Here is a 19,233-nt window from a genome sequence, read left to right as displayed (position 1 = left end):
TTTTAAAGATTTGCTCTGGTCGTTGGCTCTCCTCTCTTTCTTCTGGGTAGGGTTTTAATTTTAGTTTGTTAAATCTGACCTGATTGTATGGAATGTTATTTGCTCCAAATTAAAATCAATAAATATATATATATATAACCAGAAATATTTATTTATTACCATTAATAAACAAAAAATGTTACAAAGTGATCAAAATAACCTTACAAAATACAGTACTTTAATAACAAGTAATTATCATTATAAAGAAACTAAAGACGATGTAAAAGTTACCCCAGAAGTCTTTCTTCTTATGTCACAGAAAGACATAACTGAATAAATCTTCTTAAAGACGCAATAGCTTCGACAGTTCGGCACAATGCGTTCGTCATAATTTCCAGTTATAGTGGGGAGAGTAGGTGAATGGATTCTTGAAACAAAAAATGAAAGTGAGCTTAAATAAATACCGGGTGCTCTTAGCAGTACTCGCATCATTCATGTACCGACGTATTACTATTAACCGCCTACTTCCTCGAACACTTTACAGTGCCGACCAATCTGTTTTACGTATGCGTGAACAATTTACGGCGTGTGTGATGTCATTGTCACCATAGACATAGAATTACTAGACGCCGCATGACCAGCAGCATCGTACGTCAACGTCGCCGCCATATTACGAGTGGCACTACAGTGGAGTGAAGTAATGGATTAAGATGCCTAACGCATGTTCTACTTGGGATTGTACAAACCGCTGTACGCTCCAAACCAGATCCCGAGAGATTACATTTCATAGCTAAAGCTGAACAATTGTTTTGGTTATATTTGGCCATTAGAAAATCCCGTTTTATAATCTTAACTTTAGCTACGACAGGCTAAGCTAGCAAAGCAATGCATTTATGTGCTCGTTAGCCTCCAAACAGCGTTTTAGCTAAAACGTATTTAGTCACTAACTATGTAGCTTTTTGTTAGCTGTTAACATTTCTCAAACTTTGAAGGTTTCCCAAAGAAATCCACCTCAGGAAGCAGTGGGAGGTAGCCCTTAGACGGGATTTTAAGAAAGCTGTCCTGTGATGTGTGCCGTGCTAGTTTGGTAAGGCCTTGTCCACACGGGCGTTAAGTTTTTGGATAAACGAACTTGCTCTGAACGTCCTAGACGTTTATGTTGCATTTTGTGGTGGTGATCGATTGACTTCTACACCGGCGTTCGTTTGTCTCTGTCTAACGCCAGCCTGCAGCCCAAATTGTAGTTTGTGTGTTAACCTGTGGAGGCAGTGTCGGGAACTGGATATGAAAGCCCTTGTCGTTTTATTTGAGGTGCCTCCTTTCAATATGGACCATTTTGCTATGTTAGATATTAATCTTCTTGTTTTAAAATACTCGTAATACGGCGACGTAGGGAGAGAAAAAATCGCCGCCGCTACTGGGTTCATCCTCTGACTGCACAACGTCGGGTTAAAGGAAGTTTTTGTGCTTTATGAAGAAATGCGAAAATTTCCGCGCAAGTTTTTTAATTACTGTCGGATGTCGGTTTCCACTTTTGATTGTCTGCTGCAGCTGGTGCAATGCCACATTGTACGCCGATCAACTAATATGCGACTTGGTGTTAGCCCCGAAGAGAGACTACTTGTCACTTTGAGGTAAGGAAACAGTAGTCGAGTGTGCGCTTACACCGGTGTTATGCACTGAAATGCCCCCCCGCCATGGATTGCCCCCCTACATGATCGTTATCAAATATTATATTAGAACATAAATTAATAGGTTCATGGTTTACAAATTACATGAGACAATAAAATAAAATAAGCATATATGAAAATATATATGTTGTATATGAAAACATAAAAATATTAATATCATGGGATATATCCGGTCCTCCGAAGCGTAAAATAAACGCGCAGAAAACGAACTAGAAGCGGTTTCCTTGCGTTCGTTGGGTTTTGAACGCCAAGAAAAAGCTGCATGCAACGTTTTTTTGATGCCGTATAAACGCGCTGCCGGACAAACGCACGTCACCAAAGCCCGTGTGAACACTCTCATTGACTCCTACGTGTAGAAAACACTCGGCGCTTGATCCACGCTCACCGGACGCTACGAACGCAAAAAAAACGCTCGATTTTAACGCCCGTGTGAACAAGGCCTAACATGCTGTACCGGCATCATATAATAAAAGCTACGTCTTGCTCACATTAAAAAACAAAGGAGGTTTGACGATTCCTTCAGAGGGTACAGTCAATGTGGTCAAAGTAGCTGAGTGTGTTATCCGACAGTCGACATTAGGGCAAGCTGTCAGTGTATCTGATCAATCAGTTTGTTTGGGCTGAGACTGGTTCAGATGATGTGTTTTTTCTCAAGGAGCACATTGAGGAAACACAGTTTAAAACTGACAACCATCATTTTATGCTCATGTCTTTAGTTGTGTCTGTCTTCCACAAACTAAGGCTGCACCATATTGGCAGACTGAATATTCTCAAATTGCAGGATCTGAGTGAGCGAGAGGGAGTGTAAGTCTGTAGGAGATCAGTGAGGTAGGGGGGAGCAAGACTGTGGAGAGCTTTAAATGTTAAGAGCGGTATTCAGTATTGTATTCAGTAGTGAACAGGGAGCCAGTGAAGTTGAGAGAGAATAGGGCGATATGTTCAGTGGATTTAGAACAGCAGGGTATTATCCTGGCAGCAGAATTTTGAAGAAGTTGTAAGCGATGGATACGTTTTTGTGGGATTCCAGATAGAATAGCATTACAGTAATCTATACATGAGGTGACTCGGGCATTAAGCAATACTTCAGTACTGTATTGCGTAAGAACAGGACGAAGTCTAGAAATGTTTCGGAGATTGAAGAAGGCAGTCCGAGAAACGTAACTTATATAGGAGGAATTATTTAATAATAATAATAATTATTATTATTATTATTTAATAATTGTCATTATTAGTGTATAAATGGATATAAATAATTGCATTTAAACGATTCGCCAAAATCTGTTGTATGTAAACGATACCGTTTTAAACGTTATTGTTTTTTCATCAGAAAACCCCGTTTCCACGTCTACCTATATTAGTTTAAATGGAACTTTTGCCACTCGCAATGTGGCGGATGCGCTGACGTATCGCGTCGACTGGGCAACACAGTAAATGCGGCGTCTATCTATATAATGTCTATGGTGCGCGCTCGGCCTTCTAAAAATTACTTTTACGACACTCCCCGATGTGTACTGCGCCTGTCTAATGTTTTACGACACGCGTCACTCGTTAGATTTGAATTGTATTTTCGAGGCATTTTTATATTGCCGTTTATCTCCGTATGTAAGTGGGATTCTTACTGGAAAAGATGGGAACTCTTGAATTTTATAATATCTTAAAAGAATATTTGCAACCTGAAAAGTTTAACTCCAGTCAAACAATGAGGAAGCGAAAATAAATGCAATTTATGTATATGAACTTTATAATGTCATTTTTTTTTACTTTATGACATGCGTATAGGCTGTTTTAAGTACATTATATTGATGAAAAAGGCAATAAAGATTTTCAGTTACAATACGACCTTCGTAATCCCGTGTCTTAAAGGTAAAAGTCACAGTATTTTCAGTTTTAGGGTTAACCGATTAATGGATACGTGTCATTTTTTCGTAATCCCATATTAGCATTTGCTGGTATTTTTTAAACCTTTTTCCACATTTTTTGATCCTAAAGAGCGAACTGTATGCTAATAATTAAGAAAAAACAATGTAATCTAGGGGTCGAATTAGGAACAGAAATAACAGTGCACGTTTGACACTAGACTGGTGTAAAGTGCGCCTTCCAATTCCATTAGTATTTTTTTTTATTATGTTGATATCGGATTACATCAATACAGCAGTTTATCCATAATATAGTTAAATATATTATGGTGAAGGCTAAATTACATGCAAGAGTAACAACAGCTAAATTATTACACAAAAGAGCGATGCAGAGAATAACACTTCAAATTGCTAATAAAACAGCTCAGAATCTTGCACGTTTTAATTTCTTTAGTGTTTATATATTTTTTAAAGCTATTTCTGTCATATTAATATATATATATATTTATATATGTTTATATTTATATTACTAAACAGAAATAAATTGACCCAATACATTTTAAAATAGTAAAAGTAATGTGTGAGGGATTCATTGTCAATTTTACAAAAATAACATTTTGGGGATATATTTCATACTTATGAATTTATTAGTTGCCTAATATTTATTTATAATTTTTAAATGTTTTTCTTTAACCTTGTTTGGTAGAAAGAACTTATATGCCACATTCCAGACAATTATCAAATTTATATCCATAGCCATCAGTAAAGTGTGGTGTGCATTTAATGCAACACAGTGACAGGGCTGGGCACCTGCTGCTATGACATGTCTTTAGCTTATCATTTAAGATGTTGATTTAGGGAGGAGTATATACATATACATTTAACTGAATTAAGATGGGGGTTGCTCATTAATAATGATATACTTCTTATTGCTTATTTTTTTTTAATACTACAGGATACTCGGTGTTTATCAGCCTTCCAAGTGGCTAAATAGGTGCCTGTGTACCCGAACTCTGTGACACAACTGGATGTCATTTTCTTCTTCTTTTATGATTCCCAAATCAAGATAATGTGTAGTCTAGCTATTTCTAGAGGTAAGACTCCTGTGGCTTTCAGATTTATAAGTAATTTTATGTGCAATTCCTTATAAGACTTCCCATATTTATTACTTGGTTTGTAATATTTTGCTGGCTTGAATACTGTCATCTATGTTTGCTTATTCTGTCCAGTAACTAAAAATGGGTTTTTAATTTTAGATAGGAAAGCCTCGGTGTGTGAATCCTCATAAACACAGTGACCGAGGCACATCAGGACCAACAGTCACAAAACAGGAATATTGTTCCATGTTACAAAATAACTTATTTCCTTAAGTTATTGTGCTATGTTGTCGGATTTTCAAAGAACCAAGACTTCATTTTAGCCTAACGCAAAACTAAGTCAGGAGAGAAAACAAAGATGTCTGAGTGTAAGTAACGGCACTTGAGCACATCATATTAGAAGTTCAGATATATAGAGATTGTAACATAATGTCTACTGTATATGTAATGTAAAAGAAAAAAGTGATGCTACAAATAATGACAGTCAAGTCCGAGTTCTTTCAAAATCCACCAATGAACCACAGTAGCTTAAGAAAAATAATATTATTAGTTCAACTCTACTCTAATCAACCCCCACCCATAAGAAAGACAGCTAGGCCAGCAGAATAAAACTTTAAACTAGGAAAAAAAAAAGTAAATAAATGAATTTGAAAAAAGGGAGAGAATCTGCTTCCTCATTTTTAAATGCTTATTCTAAGATATTATTGATCAGATCCTTCCAGGTTTTGAAAAAGCTTTGTACAGATCCTTGAAGTGAGAATTTGATGGGTTTTTTTCCAATTTCAAATTCTGTATATACTCGTGTTTAAGTTCTCCCGCGGATAAGTCGGGGCTTGATTTTACCTTATAATTCCCAGTATTTTATAATGTCAGTTGTATAAGCCCATCCATCCATCCATTATACAACCTGCTATGTCCTAACACAGGGTCACGGGAGCCAATCCCAGCCAACACGGGGCGCAAGGCAGGAACAAATCCCGGGCAGGGTGAATGCGGAAAACGGACGCTATTGATCCAAGAGATTACGATATGCTAACGCCCACCTGAGAGAGTAACTACAGAGCACGCTGCCTTTTTTTTTTTTTTCTATGTATTGTGCCTAGGTGACCATACGGTAATACCCAAACTATTCCGAAGCAACGTTTGCACTGTTTTGTGTTTTTTGTATCTCACACCCTCATACATCTTTATCGTAAGAGCATCCCTTATCTACGATGAAACGTTTGATCAGAAGAAATTATGAAGCTGGTTTTAAATTAAAACTCATTGAAGAAATTGATAAATGAACTGCTGCAACAAAATTTGATGTGTCTGAGAAACTGGTGCAAGATTGGAGGAAGCAAGAAGATTAAAAAAAAAAATTAAGTGTTGTATTTTTGAACAGGCGTATAAGTTGGGATCTGATTTTATGACCGATTTTTCGGGTTTCAAGACCCGACTTATACGTGAATATGTACTGTATTTTATAACATCAGTTACCCACTGACTTAAAATAGGTGAGTTAGGTTTCTTCCAGTTGAGTAAAATAAGTCTACATGCCAATAGCGTAGTAAAGGCAATCACAGTTTGTTTGTCCTTCTCTACTTTAAGCCCATCTAGAAATACACCAAACACAGCTGTTAGTGGATTAGGAGGGATTGTGATATTAAGGCTGTCTGAAAGATATTTAAAGATTTTGGTCTAAAACGATGTTAATTTGGCGCATGCCCAAAACATATGGCCCAATGAGGCTGGAACTTGATGGCAACTTACGTAGGTTGGATCTTGCCCTGGAAACATTTTGGACAATTTTAAACGAGGATGTGCTCAATATATAATTTTAAGTTGAATAACTGAATGCTTTGCGCATATGGAGCTCAAATGAATTCTGTGCATTGCTACCTTCCACTCGTTTTCTGAGATTTTGAGTGAGAGATCCTTTTCCCACTGTACTCTTGGACCTTTGAAAGGGAGGGACTGTAAAATGTTTTTATTTATTATGAAGATGCTATCTGAGTCCTCAAGACTGATCAATATTATTTTCTGGCATAGAGGTAGGTGGGAGGTGAGGAAAATTGGGCAGGTACTGTTTAAGAACGTTTCCAATTTGAAGGTAGTGAAAGAAACGTGTTGCTGGAAAGTTAAATTTGGAGTGTAATTGTTCATAGGATGCAAAGACGTTGTCTATGTACAGATCTCTAAGTGATTTAGTCCCTAATGTTTTCCAGACGTTAAAAACTGCGTATGTTTGAGAGGGTGGAAAAAGGTGGTTCTCGTGCAGAGGTGTCACAGATAAAAGCTTTTCTATCTTAAAATACTTTCTGCATTGGTTCCATATTCTGAGTGAGTGAAGCTCAATTGGGTTGTTAGTATATTGGTGATGACTTGTACTTCTTGGGGTACAAAGCAAGAATATAAAGAAGTACTGCAGGATTTTATTTATTTTGCAGACCAAGCCTGTGTCTGTTCATCTATTTGTGTCAGTATCCAGGTTTTTATAGCTTGTATATTAGCCGCCCAGGAATAAAATTGAAAGTTAGGTAGAGCCATGCCACCTTCCGCCTTAGGTCTTTGTAGGGTTGCTATGTGGATGTTTTGAATTCCAAATGAATGAGGTTATGGTTAAGTCTAATTTCTTAAAAAAATATTTATTCATGTATATTGGAATGTTTTCAAATAAAAAAAGAAGCTTAGGAAGGATATTCATCTTGACAATGTACATTTTTTCAGCTAAAGTGAGATGGAGGTAGACCATCTATGCAAGTTTTGCTTACTTTTTTCAATACAGATGGCAAAATTTTGTTGATGAAGAGCTTCGAGTTTACTTGTGATGTTTACCCCATGGTATTTAAACTGATCTGCAATGATAAACGGGAAGGTGTCCAACCTAATATCATGTGCTTGTGAATTCACTTGAAAGAGCACACTTTTATTTAGATTTATTCAAAGACTAGAAATCTTTTGAAATTCTGCTAGTGCTGTTAGGACTGCAAGCACAGTATTTTGTGGATCGGATATACACAGTACCATATCATCTCCATATAGTGAAATTTTCTGTTTGAGACCTTCTCTGATAAGCCCCTTTATCTCATAAGCATTTTTGACATTGAACTGCCAGCAGCTCAATGGTGATTCCAAAAATCAGTGGTGATAAGGGGCATCCTTGTCTAGTACCACGTTCTAGTTTGAAGTACTCTGAATTAATATTGTTAATACAAACTGAAGCTTCCGGACTGGTATACAGTAGCTTAATCCATGCACAAATGTTTGGGCCAAACCCAAGTTTCTTCAATGTAGTGAAAAGGTAGTTACATTCAACCATATCAAATACTTTTTCAGAATCCAACGATAATAATATCTCCAGGGTGTTAGACTTTGTAGGTGAATATATTAAATTAAATAGGCATCGAAGATTGGAAGCTGAGTGTCTGCCTTTAATAAATCCAGTTTGGTCTTGTGATATTACCAAAGGTAGTACTTTCTCAGTCCTAGTAGCTAGTACTTTGGAGAGTATTTTTAACATCATTATTCAGAAGTGAAATTGGTCTGTATGATGCACATTGTAATAAGTCTTTATTTTGCTTAGGAAAGATGATAATTAATGCTTGGCGAAAAGTTTGAGGTAGAATTTTATTGTCTCTAGCTTCTGTAAATGTTTATAATAAAAGGGGAGCTAGCTTAATTGAGAATTTTTTATAAAATTCATCAGGGTAGCGTCAGGGCCTGGTGCTTTCCCACTCTGAAGTGAATTTGTAGCATCTAGTAATTCTGATAGTGTCAGAGGTTTATCCAATTCCTCTGCACCAAGAGTATCTATTTGTGGTATCTGTAATGCATCCATAAATGTATTAGATTGTGTCTTGTCTTCTTTAAACTCAGTAGTATATTAGGACTTGTAGTAGTCTCTAAATGTGTGCATTATATTTTTATGGTCAATTATTTTGTCTCCTTCTGTGTTGGTGATTGCTGGGACTGCAATCCGAACTTCCTGCTTGTGGATTTGTTGAGCTGAGATCTTATTAGTTTTCTCTCCATAGTAATGATGTCCTTGATTTAAAAATGAGTTGTTCTGTTTCTTTAGTTGTCAATAGGTTGAGTTCTGAATGCAGAGCCTTTTTCCTATGAAGTGCCTCATTTGGATGCCTGGCATGTTCTTGATCTATTCTAGTAATTTCACTGATTAGCTCCGATACCTTCATGGCTTCCAATTTACTTCTGTGAGAAAGATAGGAGATAATCTGTCCTCTGAAGAAAGCCTTCAGGGTTTGATTTGCTTGGATTTAAATTCTGTACCGTTCTCGTCTGCTAATAAAAGTGGGTTAAGACACCAGCCGTGAGATGAGTATGTAGGGCATAGTGATTTTAGCTCCATGATCAAAGGGTGTTTTGTCAGAGATAACAATAGCGTCATACTTACAAGATTTAATCGTAGGCAAGAAATTGTTATCCATAAAGAATTAACCAATTCTTGAGTAGAAGGAATATGCTCTTGAGTTTGGATTTAGAAATCTCCAGGGGTCTGATAAGTTGTGTGATCAGTTACAAACTGTATAATTGTCTTTGCAGTGTTAGATGTCATCGCCCCTGTGGCAGGAGAACTATCTAGGTCTGGATTTAAAACACAGTTAAAGCCCCCAGCTATTATAATTTTATGAGTGTTCACATTGGGAATGGATGCAAATTCATTTTGTATAAGTCCCTATCTCCAACATTGGATACATAGATATTTATCAAAATCACTTTACAGTTAAATTAATTATCAATGACGATTACATATCTCCCTTTAGGATCATATACTACATCTGATACTACAAATGAGATTGTTCTATGTATAAGAATTCCCACACCACTAGTTTTCTTTGTATAGCTGGAATGGAATATTTGGCCAGTTCGGTCTCTGTGCAGCCATGTAAGCAGGTCTCCTATAAAAATACTATTTTAGCGTTTAGACCGGTTAGGTGTGAGAATACTTTCTTTCTCTTTAATTCGTGATTCAGACGTTTTAACATTCCAGCTCACAAACTTAACTGTTCAGTCATGGAGACACTCCTTCTGAACTGTTGTTGTGATTTTGAAGTCTTAAGATAAGACAGCTTTGACCTTAATTTTCAATTTTCCCAGGATTTATCGCAATGAAGCCTATTGTTGCGTTGGCACTTATAATTATATGGATTAGATTAGAGATAGCTTGCTCTCTTTCTCTCTCTAACCCCCATTTGCCTCCCCAAGTAAGGCTGGACCACACTTCACAATGTCACAGTCCTCTGACATGCCTAGAGACAGAGCAAGTCCAAAACAAAACAAGTACCCCAGCAGCGACGTATAAGGATTAAAATATAGATACCTATTGACAATACAGCCCAAATTCTATAACCATAAAATATAGTCTTAAACAGTCTTGAGAGAATAAACTCAGGGAATGATGTTGATTAGTAGTCCTGGATTAGCATAGTAAGCCCTAATACAATAAACCAAGGGTATGATGTTAAATAGTTTCCTTAAAAAAACCAAAAAGAATTTAATACATACAGTGCATCCGGAAAGTATTTATAGCGCATCACTTTTTCCACATTTTGTTATGTTACAGCCTTATTCCAAAATGGATTAAATTAATTTTTTTCCTCAGAATTCTACACACAACACCCCATAATGACAACGTTAAAAAAGTTTACTTGAGGTTTTTGCAAATTTATTAAAAATAAAAAAAACTGAGAAGTCACATGTACATAAGTATTCACAGCCTTTGCTCAATACTTTATGGATTTACCTTTGGCAGCAATTACAGCCTCAAGTCTTTTTGAATATGATGCCACAAGCTTGGCACACCTATCTTTGGCCAGTTTCCCCCATTCCTCTTTGCAGCACCTCTCAAGCTCCATCAGGTTGGATGGGAAGCGTTGGTGCACAGCCATTTTAAGATCTCTCCAGAGATGTTCAATCGGATTCAAGTCTGGGCTCTGGCTGGGCTACTCAAGGACATTCACAAAGTTGTCTTGAAGCCATTTCTTTGATATCTTGACTGTGTGCTTAGGGTCTTTGTCCTGCTGAAAGATGAACCGTCGCCCCAGTCTGAGGTCAAGAGCGCTCTGGAGCAGGTTTTCATCCAGGGTGTCTCTGTACATTGCTGCAGTCATCTTTCCCTTTATCCTGACTAGTCTCCCAGTTCCTGCCGCTGAAAAACATTCCCATAGCATGATGCTGCCACCACCATGCTTCACCATAGGGATGGTATTGGCCTGGTGATGAGTGGTGCCTGGTTTCCTCCAAACGTCACTCCTGGCATTCACACCAAAGAGTTCAATCTTTGTCTCATCAGACCAGAGAATTTTGTTTCTCATGGACTGAGAGTCCTTCAGGTGCCTTTTGGCAAACTCCAGGCAGGCTGCCATGTGCCTTTTACTAAGGTGTGGCTTCCGTCTGGCCAGTCTATTATACAGTCCTGATTGGTGGATTGCTGCAGAGATGGTTGTCCTTCTGGAAGGTTCTCCTCTCTCCATAGAGGACCTCTGGAGCTCTGACAGAGTGACCATCGGGTTCTTTGTCACTTCCCTGACTAAGGCCCTTCTCCCCCGATCGCTCAGTTTAGATGGGCGGCCAGCTCTAGGAAGAGTCCTGGTGGTTTCGAACTTACAGATGATGGTGACCACTGTGCTCATTGGGACCTTCAAAGCAGAAGAAATTTTTCTGTAACCTTCCCCAGATTTGTGCCTCGAGACAATCCTGTTTCGGACGTCTACAGACAATTCCTTTGACTTCATGCTTGGTTTGTGCTCTGACATGAACTGTCAACTGTGGGACTTTATATAGACAGGTGTGTGCCTTTCCAAATCACGTTCAATCAACTGAATTTACCACAGGTGGACTCCAATTAAGCTGCAGAAACATCTCAAGGATGATCAGGGGAAACAGAATGCACCTGACCTCAATTTTGAGCTTCATGGCAAAGGCTATGAAAACTTATGTACTGTACATGTGCTTTCCCAATTTTTTTATTTTCAATAAATTTGCAAAAATCTCAAGTAAACTTTTTTCACGTTGTCATTATGGGGTGTTGTGTGTAGAATTCTGAGGAAAAAATGAATTTAATCCCTTTTGGAATAAGGCTGTAACATAACAAAATGTGGAAAAAGTGATGCGCTGTGAATACTTTCTGGATGCACTGTACATACATATATGCATATAATTATAATTAAAGCATAAACGAAAAGTGTCCAAGAGGGGAAAAGAATGTATAATTACGGTACCAGTATCATTGCAAGCGGATCAAACAGCTGGTAAAACCTCTTTGCCATGCCAGGACAGGATGCGACTCATGATCGTTTTTCAAAAACATGTTGGGATCAGTTTTCTTAGCTTTTTTTCTGCTTCCTCCATAGAAGAAAAAATGTGGAGCTTGCCTTGAATGTCTAGTTTCAGTCTGGTAGGATTCAAGAGGCTGTATCTGATCTTGGCTTTCCATAAGCAGTTTAATGTTTTAAAAAGCGGCACGTTTAGCAGCTGTTGAGGGTGAGAAATCAGGGAAAATACGAATGTGGTTATTTTCCAATATAATCTCTTGCTTCTATCTGAGAAGTAACATTATATGTAGTTTAGACTGTAATTTTTCGAAAGCACGATAAGAGTCCTAGGTTTAGAGGTGTTTGATCCCCTTATGCGGTAAGCAGCTGCTATCTCAGTGTCCATTTTGAAGTACTCCCAATTATTTTAGAGAATAGCTGTGAATACTTTCCGGATGCACTGTATATACCTGCATATACTGTAATTGAACCCCCTCGGGTTGATTAAATACAGGATACCTCGGGATGATAAAAAAAATAAGAAAAAAAATAACACCGCTGCTAATGGGTCTCCCGCAACGGACGAGACCAAAGTATCATTTATCTTTCTAATTGTTATGAGATGGAATAAGATGGAAGAATCTAGTCACATTATAGGGCAGCATTTAAAAAAGAATGAAAGACAGATGTCTGCCATGTTGAAGTAGTGGGTGGCCCTTTTACCCAGCAGTTACAAAATCTTCCATCTAAATCTCTCGTCCGGATCTACATTGCCTTTGCAAAATGATCAAGAGGTATCTGTCTGTCTGTCTTTTTTTTCCCCAACTTCTGAAAATTCTCATTGCACTGACTTCCCGTAGCATGTACGGTTGATGTCAAAGTCCTATTAATTATATATAGGGCTTTGAGCATTGTAGACCCTGCCTGCATTTTAGAGTGTTTACTCCCTACATTTCTCTTCTCAAACATTGTCTTGCTTGTTATTGCAAGATCATACATAAAAACTGGCTGCTTTCTGTGCTCATGCAACAAAAATCTGGAATGCTTTGCCAATTGAGAAGTGCCAGGCTACAAATATCAGGAATTTCAAAACACCTTAAGCTCACTTTTCTAGTTTGGCTTTTTTGTAATTATTTGCATCAGTTGTAATAGTTTCTAAGTGGCATTGCATACAATTTATTAAATTTGAACTGGGCAGTAACCTCTGCTGTTTTTTCTCCGTTTTCTTTTTCTAGTTTATTGCAGTGGTGCCCTGCGTCTCTGCCATCTATTAAGTCAATTCCAACTGCCTAATGCTGGGAAGAAGAAAAGTTTATATGATATCCTGAAATGGAATTGTGCTTGGACTGAGACAGCCACATTTATGTGTACGCCGGGATTGTTAGGGAGCTGAGCAGGCTTTGTCCTGGGATCCCCCAGAGCATCCTTGATGGCTGCAAATTTGACTTTCTCCCTAGCCATTTGACCATGCAACATATTTATTACAAAGGACCAGGACCCATCCATATTCTTGTTATTTATTTTTATAATTCTTTCAGTTTTCTTTGTAACTGTATATTATTGTAGATATCCTTATGAGATTTGTCCCATAGGATCACTGCCAAGGAATTTAGTTTCTTCCTCTCTATTAAATAAAACGACTTTTCAGATGTTTGGCTCTGTGATTTAATTGTCTTTGCATAAGCTATTCTAACCGGAAACTGTTAACGTTTTAATACGAATGGCATATCAAGATCTCCTTTGTTGTCTAATGTTATCTGTGGTAGATGTACTACATTACCTTTCTTGGATACATCCTTCTTTCTACAGTAATTTGTGTGGTGGAAGACCGGATTTTGTTAACGGTTGTAGATATTCTTTGGGAAATTGTAAGTTGTTGTTTTCATCTTCTGCACAATCACCACCAACTGTTTCAGCATAGTCTATTGAAACACATTTAACATTTTTGGATACATTTAACCAATTTGTAGTATAATCAATCACCATTTTTGGTATTAATTTGTTTGACTTCCTCATTTCTCCGTGCTAGGATTGCGCATGTACTCATTTTTTTATGTTGATAACCCTTCGTGATGAAATTCTTCAATAAAATTTGAACATAATACATTTTCTTTGATTGGGAGCTTAAAGTGAGGAAAATGTTAAAACGTATAAGAGCTGAGAACGCAGGAAGTGTGTCTGACAAAAGCATTCACACGAAGGAGAGTTGAGATCTTGTAAGAAAATGTTTGAGAGGAGGGTGTGACTTGAAAAAATCTCAAGGCAAAAGTCTTGTCTTGCGGGACTGGAAAAAATTTTTCCTCCAAAAAAGTCTTGTCACGTCAAAGGATTTTCGTATATAATAGAGAGATGTGTTTCAGAACTCTCAAGTTTATAACAGATGAAGAGCTGGAGGCCAGCGTAAGAGACCCAGTCAGTGGATCACTATTAGTCGTTAAAGTTCTGCAAGTATTGTTTCCTGGTTCTGGACTTTTGCTTCAGTTTTTTGGATTCTTCTTGTGGATTTTGCATTGGTAATTTTTTTCTCCCTTGGATTGCCTTTTCAAGAACATCCTTTTTGCTATTTTGAGCATTTTTTTATTTCAAATTGTACCATTTGGCATTGTCTTTATGAGCCATAGTGTTTTCAAGGTTTTATCAGTCTCCCTTGTAGGGTACAGCTGTATTTGTGGAGCTCTTTTTTTAACTTTAAAAGCCAGTTTCCTATTTTATGTCAATATACTGCTTATGTCACAGTACAATACTGTAAAGGAAAACTAGGAATCATACAGGACTGTAGCTGCTGGTAAGGTAGGATCCAGCATGTGCGTACCAAAGGAAATCTCTCAGTCCAAAAAAATGTGTTTTAAAAAGGTTTAGTGCAATTTCAAAGCAAACAGTCCACACAAGAATAGAGAAAAGTTGTTACACACATAAAATAAAAGGCAAAAAAAGAAAAACGTTTCTTTTTGTTAAACTTCAATTGTTTCTACAATTAGAGAAGTTATTTCTCTATACTCTTACTTCATATTTAGTACATTCTAAACATACAGCTCTGCACATACAACTGAGCACATTAAGGCACAGTTTGAAACCATTTGCCCTCCATGCCTTACTCACGGCAATGCAGGTCACTAACTGAGAATAATCTGTAATCAGAGGGACAAGAAATATTCCATTTCAATTCAGCTTGTGGGGGTTATAAGAACCTTCCATATACTATGCACTAATTTATAGGCAAATAACTAAGAAAATACTTCCATCAACGTAACATGACCTAAATAACTGGCAAATGGCTCTTACAAGGACTCAGTTTAACCATTTGAATTTTGGGTATATTTATTGAATTATTAAAAAGCCTTGGAAGTCTGTTTGCACATTCCCTGATATTTCCTGATACAGGAAAGTATGGTGAAACACTAAATACAGGCACTACTGCAGGTCTGTATTTTTAACTCCTGTCAGCTTTTTCATCTTCTACTCTTCTCCTATCAACCTATGGCAATTGTACTTGAGTGCTTTCTCCATCTCTCTCTTGTTCATGTCTGTCTTGGCATTAGCACAGGGTTCCTGAACCCTGGAATAACTCACTTCAGAAGGCTAGCATAGTACAACTGCAGGCACATGGTCCACTTTTACAAGTCTGTCGACTGTCATGAAGTTTTATACCCCTTTGTTGGCGTTAAACTTCTGTAGCATTGTCACAGTAAATGTTATACTAATGGAGTCTGTTTCCCAATGGTGAAGTCCACCAGGTTCTCCCTTTCTCTTGACACATCTTCAGACTCACAGTCTAATCAGTCTCCATCACTGCCAGAAGACTGGAGGGTTGGCCCTTGGCAGAGACAATCCTTTAATTTCATGTGACTGTTGATGCCTGCCACAACAATTCTGTCAGTTTCCTTGCCATTATAATAACTCTAAACCTGAAGGGTTATGATGGATTGCTGGCAGAAATCCAGTATGCTGAACATCAAGTCTAGCAACCTGAATTTAAAAATTGCTGTATTGCTTACATAAACACACTACATAATATTTTTAAAGCTGCTAATCCATTTCAGGATTTTGGTGAGGTGCAGCATTAGGCACAAAGCAAGAAGCAACAGGAAACAAGTCTACAGCACAGCACACTCACACAGAAAACTACACTCACAACTGCTAATTAACTTAATATACACGTCTTTAGGATTTGGATGGGACTTCACATCCAGGGGTGTCATTTTTTTGTAGACACATGGAGAACATGGAACCTCCACAAGGACAACAATTGGGTGCAGAAGCCCAGGATATTCAGGCTCCTTGAGGGAACATAAACACATACAATATGCCATAAGGTAACATGGAATTTCAGATGGCTATAGGTTCCCCACTACATCAAAGTTAAAGTGGTCCTCAGTCTGAAATCTTTTAAAAACTACTGATTCAGGGTATAAGAAGGTATAGAGTAGCAAGTTGTCCAAGAAGAGCCTAATCTAGAATTTGTTAATTTCAAAAACTTGTGGACCCCACAACACTTTAAGTAAACTAGGAATGCTATTAAATTATTTTTTCCTTCTACATTACCAATTAGTCTGATACTCTGCTACCAAGGTTTTACAGAAACAATAGAAAATGGAGCATAGGAATATTAATGTTTCATGGTTATGTATGTTTGTAATTTACATGTCTAAATCTGTTTAAGATCTGTTTTTAGGAGATGAAATTTAGAGACAATAAAAAATAATTTTCATTCATATACTGATACATCTTTGCCACACTTAAGAATAAAACCAAATGTGTAGTTCTTCAGTTGTGTTATCAATTTAGATGGATGAAACAGTGGACAAATAAATAATATGTATCCTATTACTAGAGAAGCATTTGTCACTTAATATTTGGAATGGTCTCCCTGCTAATATTGGAGGCGACGTTAATTGCAACATCTACTGTATATCAATGCTAATGATTGATTTTTTTAGCACAAAATATTTTCAACAGAGCTTTCAGTAATGGTATTCATACTGCATTTTAATGTTTGAGTTACGGATAACACTTATCTTTCCATTAATAATCCCACATGTCCAAAGATATGCAGGCTAGAGATTGTTTCAGATTTGCACCTTATGCTTGCTGGGATAGGCCTCAGCTTTCCTGCAAACTTATTCAGGATAAAGCAGGTGTAGAAAACGGATGAATGGATGGATGCTTCTTAGGTGGCAGAGAATGAAAATGTTTTCCGATTCATACATTCATTTAATTATCAATATATAGCTGAAATAAGAACTGGATAAAAATCTTGCATTGGACATATTTCTCACCACTGGTGCCATAGTCACTGTTTGACTATGTTTGACGGAGGAGATCAACTGTAGTTACTAAAAGCACTGGATGTTGTTGGGATAACTTGGTTAATGTGTCTATTTATTGTCACATAAAATGCGGGTCAAGCACCCTTGGAGTTGCTGACTGGTGTGGTGGTCCACATCTTTAGGAAATGGGACCAGAAGGTGTTTTTTAACTACAGAGAGATCAAACTCTTCAGGTTTCAAGAAAGGCCTATGCCAGGGCACTGGAGAGAAGACTTCATCTGATGGTTGAGCCAAAAATACAGGAGGAAGAAATGAAATTCTGTCTTGCTGTGGAACAGTGGACCAGATCTTTTCCCTGGCACAGTTGCTGGAGGGTGCATGAGAGTATGCTAGCCAAAGTCTGGATGTGTCAAGGTTATTACAGTTTTGCCTTTTTATATTTGTTTTTATTTCTACATAATTTCTGATCTTACTTGGGAATTCAGTTTAGCTTTAATTTATCGAGTATTTTTAGTTTTAATTTAGTTTTTATTTCACAAAGACATTTCCATTTCATTTTTATATACATTTAGTTTCAGGTTTAGTTTTAGTAATTATAGTATGGTTAAAGAGCAACTATGGAGTTTAGTTTTGCGTCACAATCTGACAGAACTGTACACTTAATGGGTTTGAATATAATATGAGTTTAGTGTTACTGGAAGCTTACAACACTACATGGTTTACTAACTGGTACTGTTTTAGGCGGATAAAAACAAGCATAATCAAAACCAGATACTGCATATGAACTATTTTATAATTTTTAAAATATTTTCAATGTAATTTTTGCTGAATAAATGTGCTTTGACTGTTGGCATGTTTCACCTTTTCCTTTTCTTGCCCAGAATGGGCCAATTTGTGATGAAATTTAGGTGAATTTTAAGGTTTGAGTGGTTTTTACCCTAAACGTCAACAGAACACAACATATCCTGCTCTGAGACCATGTGCTTACAATTAATGTCTTCAATACTGTATTAAAAATCTCCCATACTGTTCTTATTTATTTTCTAACAGCCATACTGATTTCTGATTCCTTCTCAGGCACATACAATTTATAGACAGAATTTTGCCACCTGCAGGCCTGAAAAGATCTACTGTGACAAGTTCTACTGTGTTCTGACAGGTGTGATCATGAAAATCATGGGGGCTTAGGCTTGAATCAGTGTGCGACCCTACCTAGCTCTATTGAGGGAAAAAAAGAAAAACAAGTATGTAGTGTCAAGTTTAGGGGTAGTGAGACTTGAGTAAGAGCAGGTAATAGGAGTATGAACAGCTAGGAAACAACAGAAACAACATCAGAGATTAGGGGCAGTATATACGTTTTTTTAAAATTCATTTATCCAGAGCAGGATCACGGGAAACATGGAGCCTATCCCAGCAGCTTTGGATGCAAAACAGTAAAAAATCCCTGGACAGGGTGCCAGCCTATTGCAGCAATACTATAATTATGCAATATAAGCAATATATATGACATGATTGAAGTTATGAACAAAAAGAATATGAAATTTCAACTATCTATTTTGAGAGAGACAGATTAAAAAGAAGGAGACAATATTTGAAAACATACTTCTGCCACTGGATTATGTTCACAATATCAGGTATTTTGAGCTGTGAATGTAAAAGTAAAAAAGTTACATTAATAAATACAGAATAAATACAAAAACACATTAGGAGGTTTAGTTTTTCACCAGTTGGCAGACTCTCTTCACTTTTACAACGTTTGTAATGCTTTGTTGTTAAACGACCTTTTTAAAGCAAAAGTGATTTTTTAGCAACAATATGCTGATCTTTTATGTTGAATTAGGCAGTCTCTCAATTAGTGCCATTTTATTTTAAAAAAGTATTTCTCCTGTATGAAGTGATATTATTATCTATATATGTAATTCACTAAGGCAAGACACCTATGGAAAGCACACCGGAAGGGGTGTGGATTCACTAAGCCACCAACAAGTAAGATGCCCATGGCGCACGCAGGAAGGAGCCACGCCCACCAACTCTAAGACCATTGGATACGACGACAACTCGCAGAACCACGCCCACCAACTGGGACG

At 37.2% G+C, this 19,233-nt stretch overlaps 1 protein-coding gene and 1 long non-coding RNA gene across 2 annotated transcripts in view; one reads left to right on the top strand and one right to left on the bottom strand.

The window, feature by feature from the left end:
- The window catches only part of mrpl58 (mitochondrial ribosomal protein L58), a 51,148-nt gene extending 50,594 nt beyond the window's left edge, over positions 1–554 (bottom strand). Inside the window, exon 1 of the mRNA XM_039740423.1 lies at positions 271–554. Within this exon, the coding sequence (XP_039596357.1) occupies positions 271–471 (201 nt within the window). The 5' untranslated portion in view covers positions 472–554. The remainder of the gene's footprint in view (positions 1–270) is intronic.
- Positions 555–3,196: 2,642 nt separating this feature from the next.
- Positions 3,197–13,377, top strand: LOC120518203. Its single transcript, XR_005631198.1, has 3 exons — positions 3,197–3,272; positions 4,482–4,620; positions 13,115–13,377. It is a non-coding gene; the product is annotated as an uncharacterized LOC120518203 (long non-coding RNA).
- Positions 13,378–19,233: the final 5,856 nt, after the last annotated feature.

Source organism: Polypterus senegalus, chromosome 17, assembly GCF_016835505.1.
Source record: "Polypterus senegalus isolate Bchr_013 chromosome 17, ASM1683550v1, whole genome shotgun sequence".
Classification (NCBI taxonomy): domain Eukaryota; kingdom Metazoa; phylum Chordata; class Cladistia; order Polypteriformes; family Polypteridae; genus Polypterus; species Polypterus senegalus.
This window is presented reverse-complemented; position numbering and strand designations above follow the sequence as displayed.